This window comes from Haemaphysalis longicornis, unplaced genomic scaffold (assembly GCF_048455015.1).
Source record: "Haemaphysalis longicornis isolate Haplotype H1 unplaced genomic scaffold, Haemaphysalis longicornis Haplotype H1 scaffold_6, whole genome shotgun sequence".
Taxonomy (NCBI): domain Eukaryota; kingdom Metazoa; phylum Arthropoda; class Arachnida; order Ixodida; family Ixodidae; genus Haemaphysalis; species Haemaphysalis longicornis.
This window is the reverse complement of record NW_027526407.1, coordinates 12,251,490-12,263,414: the sequence shown is the minus strand read 5'-3', so window position 1 is coordinate 12,263,414 and position 11,925 is coordinate 12,251,490. Positions and strand designations below refer to the sequence as shown.

General features: G+C 46.2%; 1 protein-coding gene across 1 annotated transcript; it reads left to right on the top strand.

Annotated features, from left to right (window-relative positions):
* Positions 1-1,811: 1,811 nt before the first annotated feature.
* On the top strand, positions 1,812-9,303 carry LOC144142245 (zinc finger X-chromosomal protein-like). Its single transcript, XM_077673608.1, has 2 exons — positions 1,812-1,982; positions 5,633-9,303. Exon 2 carries the CDS (start codon positions 5,646-5,648, stop codon positions 6,168-6,170), a length of 525 nt encoding a protein of 174 aa, XP_077529734.1. The 5' UTR covers positions 1,812-1,982; positions 5,633-5,645; the 3' UTR covers positions 6,171-9,303.
* The last annotated feature ends 2,622 nt before the right edge of the window (positions 9,304-11,925 follow it).

The window sequence follows — 11,925 nt, the reverse complement described above, 5'->3', positions numbered from 1 at the left end:
ACAATGAACTGCTTTACTTGAACTCTCTGTGGGTTACACAGTGTTTGAAAGATTTTATTCCCTCTAGTAATAAGAAGCATCATTTTAATGGTTCTGTGTTTTTTTTTATTCTTTGATCCTATATCTGGTTGCTGATTTGAAAAGAGTGTACTCTGTTGCATGCACCAATTTCTGAAGTCATCAGTGGTGGGGCTGCTATTGTGCCAAGGGGATTTGTGCCTGCCCGGTTTTATAGTATTTGTTAGCACCCATTTCTGTCGCTGCAAATGTCATTTGGTAATGTGCTTTGTGTACGTGTACGACCATATGATCAGCTTGGCCTTGCCCATGTAGATTAGCACAGCATCAGAGCACTTTTGAAACTGAAACTGTTAGTCTTATTTGCACCTGGCGTTTAGAGCTAATGCGGCTTGTGAACCAGTGAGGCACGTACTATTTCAAATACAAGCACCCATGAAAGAGTGGCAGACTTCCCGAGGTTCCTGACCGAGCATTTAAACAACGGGTAAAGAACGTAGATTCAATGCATGCATCTATTCGGCAACAGTGAGACAGCATAGGCTAGATGTGTTTTTTATTGTTTTACATTTTTTGCACACACACTGCTGCGAAATCCATTGGATGTGCCAATTATTACACACCGAAAACATCTTATATGAGCATATTGGACCATCTATTAGATGCGACTGCATCTCATTCACTCGCCTTGTCCCTCCATACGGCGTTGTTGTTGTCCGTCCACACCCCTCCCCCATTCTCATCGCCGCGCGAGCTGCGCTCTCCGCCGCTCACCCCCTCTCCTCTCCGATAGGGAACACTCTCTCGCGAGGGGCATCGGATTGGATTCGATTGGCTTGGATTGGATTAAAGTGGATTGTGTTGCATCATAGTCAGGCCACGTTGCGTCATAGCCGTGGCAGGGGGTTCACGGCACGTTTCACGCGATAGCAGAATCAACCTAACGGAAACAACAACGGAACCCCCTATGCGTCGCATCTACACAGGGGTTCCCGCGAGGGGAGGTGGGAGAAATTTTTTATGTACCTTATGTGTTTGGATAAAAGTGTTTTAATTGAACTGAAACTTTGAACAAAATAAATTTTATCAACAAAGGACATCAACAGGTCATCTCAAAATGCTAGTGCTCACATTTCGTAGGTGTCTGATACATAGTGTGGTTTGCTAGCTGATTGCACATTGCAGGAGGATGAGTCCACTATTAGTTGGCACATTGCACTGATTTAACCAGTTTGGAGCTGAGAAAGGAACATGACTTTGCTAGCTTGTTTCCCTCTGGCCCTGTGATAGCAGACTGTGGGCTATTGGCTCTGCATTCGTCGGATTGAAACTATGAGTGGCGATGCATGAACAGGGGTTGTGGTGTAAGGAATAAAAGGGGGCATTCAACAAGTGGGAAAACAGAAATTTAATTAGATGTAACTTGGAAAGAAGCATGGGGAAAACTTAGATAACTCGGTGTAACTTGGAAAAGCACTAGAAGTGAAGCGGTGCGCTTCACTTGTGTGTGTAAATCCTTGTCCTTGTCCCGCCTAGTGCCAGCAATGTTCTGAGTAAAAAACCAACTAGCCCCATTTCAAGCTCTGGTTAGAAGCGTGTACTTGAAACCTGTGCCGGCTCCGCATAAATAGATGTGGCAGCATGTTGTAGCAGTGTTCCTCTGCCCTTTGTATACTGGAGCTGTGATATCTACTCTGGATCAGTGCTATGCAGTGGGAAATTTTTGCCAGAGTGGCTTATAATGTGAAGGTGTCTCCTTTCTTATAGCTGTATTCCATCACTGGTTTCTCAGTTGCAGTGAGTGCAGGAGACCCAAGGCAACAGCTTCAGACGTTCCCGTGCCGGACTTGTGGCTTAGTCTTCTTATCCCAGGAGTGGCATGACCGACACAGGAGATACAAGCACGCTGAGAGGCCAGTGGGCAAGTACCAGTGCTCGCATTGCACCTACTCTAGCCACAGCAGGTGGGTTATGATTTAATGTATATCCAAAGTTTCCAAGGGCAAAAACCACTGATCTCCACTTAGTTGCTGGATGGCGCTTCGCGGCCGGGCGCGCGCACGGCCACCTGAAGTTCAACGGCTCGTCCGGAAGTGGGGCGTCTGCTACGCTTCTCAACCGCTGATAAGCGTCCGCATTGGCGCATTTTGGCATTTTGTTCTCGCTTTATTGCCTTTTGGCTATAGAGATAACGTTCAGATCGCAAACTATGCTATACCGAGATATGCGACGTTAATATGAAGCAGAATTTAATTGCGAAGGAGAACAAAAATGTCACTTAAGTCTTGGTTTGAGAGGAGACGACGCAGCTCGAACGGGATTTATGCTAGAAATTTATGCTAAGGATTTGTGCTAGAAAGAAAACAACGTGGGCGCGGCGTCAGGCTGTAGCCGAGTTCGTGCGCCCGTTCTGTTAAAACAGTTGTCAGTAAAGTGGTCACTGCAGAGCCTGCTGCCTGGAGATGGAGCCCATTTGCCCCTTCTTAATACCGTAGTTACGCGGACACAGTTAACCACGGTTAAACGAACCGCTGTTAGGCAAGACCGCAGTTTTCTGCGTTACACGACAGACGAAACTGCGGTTACGTCGCTAACCATGGTTAACGCAAACTGAGCTTGGCCACCTCAGTTCGGTCACGCTACCGCAGTTTCCGCAGCCGCAGTGCTCAAAATCGCACTAGTCTCGGACGCAAGTGGCGGCGCATCAGCGGAGGAAAAAAAAATCAGCTGGCGTTCGGAACAGACGAAGGTTCTGAAATAGCGGGTGCCCCAAAGCTGTCCCCAAGACGCGCTTGCGTTCTTCGCATCGCTTTCGCAATCAGCGCGACTGCCCGTCAGCAGCGGCTCGTTTCCCGATCCGCCCGATCAACTACGACAAAAGCCGTGCTAAATTTGTAATTTCCGCGCGTAGTCCGCCAAAAATGGATATAGTAGGCAATCCTGAAGCGTATTCAGCACTCGGAAACGATCGGCGCGCGCGTCGGCCGTGCCTGCAAACACGCCGGCGCGCCTTCCCGCATGGCACTGCTAGCAGCCCGAACCGGCCCAGACCACGGCAGCAACAGCTTATCGCCGCTCTTCGAAATCAATCTGATCGCGGAAGAGAACTTCCACTTGCGAGAAAATCGATGTTAATGCGGTGAAAAATTGTGCTATGGATTGCAATTCGCAGTTGTACAAATAGCGGCGGTCAAATATCTACCGCGATGCTAAGCCGAAAGCTCCCAACACCGAACAGACCTAAGCAAACCAAGCCGGTTGCGAGCTTTTGGGAAAGCCCCTCGCCGCGCGTGAATGCGTTGCGTTTGGGTCAGAAGCGACTGCTTTACGATATTTTTTTTGTCTACACTGCTTCTCTTTTGTTTTTTATCGTGAAGTTAAAAGTGTGGTAATTTATTTTTGTTACGCTCACAATCAAGTGACAGCGGTCACCAAACTTGCAATTTCGCGTGTAACAGCCAAAACCGCAGTTTGCGATATCCGCGATTAAAGTTTAGTAACCATGGTTAAACTTAACTGCGGTTACTTTCGCTGTGTAAATAGGGTATAAGTTTGCCACCCAACGCCGGTATAAATTTGGCTTAGAGCGAGGGAATCTGCGTAACAAGAGCCGCAGCTTAAAAACGACACTGATATGACATTTGCGTTTCGCTGCGTATCACGGACGTCGTAGAGAATATTGTAATACCTCCAAGTGGAACGTCTTCCTAGACGACTTTCCTGGTCTGCTTGAGCAGTTAACGGCGTAACAAGCAGGCATTGGCGGAATGCGCGCGAAACCAGCCCATACGTAGCATGCGCTATGCTGGAACGGCGGCCATTTGCCCGACTTCCGGGACGAGCGCTCGAACTTCCGGCGGCCGCGCGCCGGAGAGCTCGAAGCGCCATCCAGCAACTCTAGTGGAGATCAGTGGGAAAAACTGGTACTCTGGCATGTCAAGTGACAATGAAATGTGGAAGGACCCATAGGGGAAATATGAGGCTGTCGGGAGCACTGTTCACTGGAAGAATTTTAGTTTCTACAATGATGTTGTTCAAGTAGTAATTAATTTTCTCCAAATATGGCCTCACATGGCTGGGAAGCATTGTGGCAGATTTGTATTGATGATTTGTATTGATTTGTGGCAGATCTTATTAATCGCACTCACATTGAACTCGACGGAATACTGTGCGTTCGGTGAGGTAGAGTTTGTAAGGTGAAACAGTCACGTGTTTCACAGTCGTGCTTAGCATGGACAGGTACCGTTATCCCGCGGAGCCCGACGTAACGAATGACGGCGCACCACGGCCGGGCTAGAGCGGTGGCGCGCGCGGTGTTGATACGGCCTTCACAGCGGCGGCGGCGAGAACAATGCAGCCCCGTCTCGACGTAAAGTTCCGCCACCAACGCGCGCACGCCGCTGCTCTAGCCCGGCCGTGGGCGCACTCACACGGTTGCATGGAGGCATAGAGTTTCTTACTCACGCAGTTGTATGGAGGCATAGAGTTTCTTACAATATACTTACTGAGAAACTGTATGCATGGAGCAGAAGAGGGGTGCCTGATTTGCGGGCCGTGCGCAGAACATCGCCTAGCAACAGACGCTTGGCCACAGATATGGTGGCGCACACTTGGTTGCCTGCATGCATTCCGCGCCATCGAATAACGGCTATAGACATTGCAATCACATGCTCGTCTTTTCAAGAGTAGCCATGCAAACAGGGTTAAAAGGATGCACAATTTCTTAAAATTATGCCAGTCATCAAGGATCACATAAAAAATGGTATTTGTATTGGCTCGTAAAATCTATTGTAAGTGTAGCACAAATTGCATGTCTATTCTCCTATTAGGCTGGGCAGTAGTAAAAGTGGACTGCAAATATATCCCAGTAAACTTTTGAGATGAACATTTCTCACTGCATGTGGAGTTGAGAGTTTCTACGAAAGGGCAAGCTTTAGTTTTCTGGTGCCTCTAATTGTGCTGGGCAAACCGGTGTGTTAAAACGAAGTTATCATTCATTTAATTCATGTAGGCTGTTGCAGTGTACACATAATTTTAGGGGGTGCTTTGCATTCAGAATAATGCACCTAAACTATGCTGGTAACAATAGTGACTGTGAATTTGACCCAATTATTCATGTCAGAGCAGAGTGTAATGTTCTACCGAAGGAGCACCTCGTGAATTACCATGCAGAAAAAAGCTGAGTCATACTGTTCTACAAGTAGTTTTAAGTCGAGGCTAATAATTTTAGAAGCAAAATTAACATGCCGCACAAGTTTAACAACTTTTATGCATACATTCCCCGTATATTTTAGCGATGCCTAAGTTCCCCTGCCCTCGAGCTTTCAGGGTTCTCTCGGCATGTGTTGACATAAGTAATAGAAAGGAACCATTACTCTTGGTTTCAGCTGGAAACTACAAACATGTGCACAAGAACTAATATAAGGTCATTGTCATACAATGACAATTTAACTTTGTAAGACATCTCTTCATTTGTCACTGCAGTCATCACTGCAGAAAGTACTTTTTTTAACCTGAATGTGACATGTCATGACTGCTGCGACATCCATCCAGATGCAATGTCATCAGTGAGCTCTAACAGGCTTTTCTTCTCATGCAACCAATGCCTGGCCAGAGCCAACGTCACGATGCACGAGAGGACGCACACCAGCAAGAGGCCCCTTGTCAGCCAGCTGGGCCAGGATGGCAGCGCAATAGAAAGTGGCCTTCAGACACAGCCGCAGGCAGTTCACCACCAAGAGAGGGCCTATGAGTGTGAGCTCTGTGGCGAGTGCTTCACTGGGGCCTTCATCCTGGCTCAGCACCAGAAGGATGTGCACGCACCTGAGAGTCCCTCGCTCACCTGTCTGCAATGCGGGAGGGGTTTCGTTCGCAAAGACAACTTCGACAGACACCTTAGCACCCATGTGGGGGAGAGGCCGCATGCCTGTGTCAAGTGCGGGACGCAGTTTGCACGACTCGATGACATGAAGAAACACAAGCTCGTGGTGCACGAGAGGCATTACTTAGTTCACTGCCCACAATGTGGGAAGGGGCTTGGGAACAGGCGAAACCTGAGGAAACATTTCCGTGCACAGCACCAGGGGGAAGGTGAAGAGGCTGGGGTGCAAAATGATGAGGGAACAGACGCCGGGACACAATGGCAGAAGTAAAGCATTCAATATTAGAGTTATGACCTGTATTTTTCATGCAGGCTTGCTTTTTTGGGTAAAAACTTCGCATTTGTGTTATGTAATTAACATATTCGCTGTCTAGGGACAGCAGAGCAGACTGACGATAATGTGCTTTTAAATTTTATTTAAGGTCTTTAGATTTCACATTGCTGTTGTAATGTTGTAAACATTTTTACAGTGCTCCTTAACTTCTGGATGAGGCCAAATTGAGGAACCTTGTCAGCCTGCCTCTGGAGTTTACTGGGGTTTTTCACTGGACGAGGGTGAAGCATAGAAAATTCTTGTTACTCCTGAAATTTGTCACCAAAAGAATACCTGGAATTTTACTGTAGTCGGCTCAACCATCAAGTGGCTGGGACTGTTTTCAAATGGCATGAGTTATACTCTGCAAACAACAACAAGCATCATCATCTGTGACATTTGTAAGGTGCCTGAAGGTGTGGTGCGTGTTCTTGCAGTTCCAAGGATTTGTTCGTGATCAGTTTCGGCTTTTCCTTGTGTCAACCACGACCTGCTCTAAGAGGCCCTGCTCCAGTGCTATACTTTCATATTCCGTCTTCTACTACTCAAGTCTTCGGCTTCTCACATGGTAGAATAATAAACTACTTTGTACTTTGGTGGCATGCTCCAATGTGTGGTGCATTTCTCCGTGCACGTGGAAGTTGATGTGACCCTTGGTGCCTCCTGTGCAGTGTGACAAAATGGTGTGCTTCCCGCTAAGATACTTTATTCTTTCTGTTTCACAGTTCTCCTATTTACTACTCTGTACAGATAAATACACATTGGGGGTGTTGGTGGAGGTTGGCTGGATGGGAAATATAAAGAGACTTGTGACCTGTTCACCAGAGTAGTAGGTGCATGGATGTAAATGACCACATGGATCTGTGAAGTGTGCGTTCCTGTAAAAATGTTCTCATAAAGTGTGTACGAAGCGTATTTATTTGAAGCTGTCCAGGAAGCCTCACCATATGATTTAGTATTTTAATGGGACATTGCATTATTGCTTGACTCTGCCTCTATAAAATGCAGCAATTGAATGCTGAAACAAAAAAAAATAGCAGTGGCTTAGCTCGGGTATGCCAGGATATACGTAGTGTGAGCTAAGGTTCAGCTGGTTATTCAAAGTTTCCTGGTTGTCTAGCGTTAGCTGATTACCATGCTTACTGCTGATAAAACGATTTGCAATCCAGTCCAGTCCAGTCACTGCTCCTCGCGCATGCGCAGCACGGCTCTCCAGGAGCCACGCGAAACGGCTATCAAGCGGCTCCGGTGCAGCTTCAGACTTGGCTACTGTACAACGGAGGTGCACAGCTGGGCACGCGCCGGCGCCAGTGCATCTGCCACGGCTATGACGTCACTCCTTTGCAATCCGCAGACCGGCGAATTTGCAGACCCAATTCTCTACACACCCGTACTTCATTTAGATTGGCTTTCCAATCCAATTTAATCCAATCCAATTCAGTGCTCCTCGCGCTTGTGCAGGGCGGCCCTTCAAGGTCCAAGCGACACTGCTCAACCTCAGCCAGTGTAGCTTACGCTACAAAAATATGAGCCGGAAGCATGGTGAACTTGCTACCTCTGCTTGCCACAAACACCCTGGTTGTTTTTCACGTAGTTCCCAGACTACGTCATGGTCTTGTTGATATGTTTTTATAGATTCACAAGAGAGGGTTAAAACAAGTAATGCTACATAACTGAAGCTCTATCCAGGTGAGGGACAATATAACAAAGGACACGGTGTGACTGAATGAGTCCTGCCACGATGACAGTTTCAAACATGCTTATACGTTTAACCTTATGTTCGCTAAGATGACCGAACACAGTTATCTGGGGTATTTCTTCAAAAAACAGTTGATATTTTAATTTGCATTCATCTTGTTTCCTATCTGCTCACCAAGCTCCACAGTCGTTCTTTAGTTGTCAAGATTGCTGTTCATGAAAATTGTGTAATTTAAGGGAAAAAGAAATGTCCTGCATCACTTCCTGACTGAGACATTGCTTGGGCCACACAATTTCTTGGAGTTCAAACATGGGCATGTCCACCCAAAACTGTTGAAGGTTTTCTCTCTGCCAGTGCTTGCTGTTGCCTACTGCCCACATTTGGCACTGGCGTTTACTCAACAAGAGATGGAGTGAAACGCATGTTGGCATTTCAATCTCTTTTGATACTCTTTACACATAACTCACTAGTAAAAGCATGTCCATGATAGAAGCAGTTCGTGTACCAAATTTCACTCGAGTCTCTACAAACTGATAAAAGAGATTTTTGCATGCATAAGCCAGAAATATGGCACAGTATCCACTGTCACTCTTCTCGGCCTAATAGTGCACAACCATCTCAAAAACATGTATGTGGCTACTGAGCTTGTGGTGCACATCATGTTTCAGTTGATTCTCTTCAAAATGGAACAAACCCGGACGTTTGCTTAATTTGGCCAGAAGAAATGAATTTGTTGAGGCCTTCACTGTAGCGGTGCAATATTTTTTTACTACGGTTTGTTTTCTTTACTTTAGAGTCATTGGCTTTTTTATACGAAATAGTTATTAGTGAGTGTGGTAAAGGTTGATGAACACTTAGTGTGATGTCTACAAGGCAGTCTGTGCATCTCAGCACTACGACAGTACTTTTCTCTCTAGCATAGGGTCTGGTGCTCTGTGTGCATATGTTGTGCAGCCAAAGTTGCATTGTGTGGGAAACTGAAATGGAGAAAGAGGGCATAGCCTCATTAGGAGCAACCGGGGGGTCTACATCTAAAATTTACACTACAGCGTTGGGGAAAATTAAGTAGCAGGCTCGAAGGTTCCGCAAGTAGGGAACACAAGCTGCTTTTAGTGTGAAGCCACGTTGTGTGTGGGCAACTGTCCAGAAGGTGGGCAGGCCATACAGCTAAGTAAAAAAGGTACGAACATGTTTCATCAGAGAAAGCAGGGACGCCATTTGGCGCTAAGGCATGTCCAGTAATCCTGTTTAGCACATAATAGAACAGAAGATCAAGGATGACGCTGTTTGGGTGCTGCTCCTACACCCCACCTATAAGTGATGACACGTGGAAGAAGAGGTGCTGAGTAGTTGCACAAGTAAGAAATGGGGTAAGGAGGTTATGCTCTGTCTCTTCCCTAGCAAAAATTACCAATAGACAAAACCAATAGCTATTGGTGTGTCAGTGTATAGGTGTATTGGTACCTATTGGTGTATTGGTCTAGTCCTATAGGTGTATTGGTACCTATTGGTGTATTGGTCTAGTCCTATAGGTGTATTGGTACCTATAGGTGTATTGGTATCATGGGCCCACTGGAGCACTAATTGAAATATGGCCAAATGCATGCCAAGGCCTTTAGTTCACTGCATTCATTTGCCCATGCTACACTTGCTTCAGCAAGTTTCTAAACACAACGTGGTCCCACTACCCTTCAAATACCACAAAGCCGTAAGTGCTGGTTGACTGCAGCTTTATTGCCCGACAGGCTGTCGAATTTCCGGTGCATATATTCCTCGAGTCCGAGTCAGAGCTGCAAGACCTGCAAAAACAGATGGCAATAATTAGAAACTTCCGCAATAACTGCACATTTTTATAAGTGTGTGTACCATTTCGTCCAGGCGAAACATATACCACTCTACGGCAGCACGCCGCTTGACCCCAACGAACTACGGTGCGTCAGTACGCCGATGTGGTCGGAACGCTTCTAAAGCTAGACATTCCGTTTCGATTCCATCTGGATGAAACACTACCCGCGGCACTTCGTTTCATCTGTACAAAACGCTATATGCACAGTCGTTAATCGGAACACAAAGTCCTACATGCATTTGTACTCAATTCACACGTGGTTGCATCGATAGTGGCTTTTCCAAAAATAAAAGCACCGCTTGTTGACCTGCTTTGCTATTTTTAATAAAACATTTTATAGAGAGAAAAAGCTTCTACAGCTTCACGGTGAAAAGAAATGTATACATACCTTCAAATGCCCAAATTGAGCTGCGTAATGCGTGCATGTTCGTCACCTCGCCGTGCGTGAAGACAAGAATCCTTGAGTACGAGCGACGTCGAAGGTGTCTTTACGTTCTAGTGCTCCACAGATGATGTCCTCGTAACATTAAAACTAACAAATAAAATGTGAGGCACTAAAATTCACACACACGGTGGCTGGCCGCTGAGATGAACGCCCGTGCAGGGGATCGTGCCGAAGCTACCGAAGCGCCGGACATGGAAGAAGCCATTTTGCTTTTTCTTGCATACGAAACCTCCGCCAGGTTCATATTGTCAGAGGAGCATTGTTTAGCAGTTTTTAATTAATGTGTTTCACCTTAAAATTATTCTGCAATTTTATAATGTGGGGTTAACTATTTTAGTGTTAATTTTGTTTTGTAGGCTTTACTTTCGGCAAACATATATGAAGTACGACACTTATCATCAGAATCGGCCGTTGAATCGGCACCCAAAACAAATATGGCCGCTCCGCGGCACAGCTACAGCGAGATTGGAAAAATTTTAGGCGATGGTTATGAAGGCGAGCGCTGACGCTCGCGAAAAAATCTATAACTACTGTAGGCACAGAATCACACGCGCGGTGTTTTTTTGCTTGTCGAAATTAAGCATTGCGGGCACACACATGCGCCGGCGGCTGCAACTCGTTGCTACTAGGAAATTTTTAAGCGCTACAGGGCCATTATTTTTGAGGCGTGCTAAATGCAAAATGCTTGCAGCTAACGTGAATCGAATGTCTTCGGGCAGAAACATTGCTTGCAGTGCTGCAGATTAATTTTGACTACCGGTGGTGTGTACCGAGCGCCGCAGCGCGAGATCGACACACGGGCCGTTTTACCTTTCTCCCCGATCTGGAAAACAACCGCTGCGGCCGGGATCGCACCCCCGTTTTTGGGCTTAGCAGCACACCGCCTAAAAAAAACTAACAGCTCTACTTTTTATTAGTGCCTGTAAATCAATAGCACCGAACAATGCATTTGACCAGTAGATATCCCCTATTGGTCTATTAGGCTGATACAACCAATAGCTATTGGTCCCACTATCCCAATAGCTTTTAGTCCCAATAGCTATTGGTCCCATTGGGACCAATAGAACCAATACGAATTGGTCTATTGGACCAATACATGTCACTCTATCGGACCAATAGATTTTGTATTGGTCCTATAGATACTCAAATAGAACCAATAGCCTGACCTATAGGACCAATACATTATTTCTATTGGACCAATACAAATTTCTATTGGAATTTTTGCTAGGGTTACCACCTTGCCGTGATTAAAATTGACGTTTACTACAGGCGTGTGGCATAGACTGTTGCTGCCTTAAAGAGAATTACACTTTACTTCCATAACATGCCAAATACTGCTCAAGCTTGCCTCATATGTATTCAAAAGGAACAATACAGCTGCACCAAGAAGTGGTGGACACCACCTTCGTCTGATTTACAAGCAATAGGGCAGGAACTCCTCGTTTCCAGCTTTTAAATAGACGAGCAGCAACACGCCACATTGAAAAAAAGCTAGCTGAGCACACTGCTAGTCACATGTACACACAGGCGTGACAAGCAGCACACAAAATACCGCGGCATGATTTGTCGCTGTGAATGTCAGTACGAACTACTTGAGATAGGTTTACAGGGCTATAAGGATAAGATGAACACAAGTGACATAGCAAGCACGCTTTTACGGCAGTGCCAGAAAACTCAGAAGCCCGCTAATAGGGCCAATGCATCTGCTATGTGGGGGGGGGGG

Bases quoted from the DNA above. Each gene is read 5' to 3' on its own strand.
- LOC144142245 (XM_077673608.1), top strand. From the start codon at position 5,646: ATGCACGAGAGGACGCACACCAGCAAGAGGCCCCTTGTCAGCCAGCTG.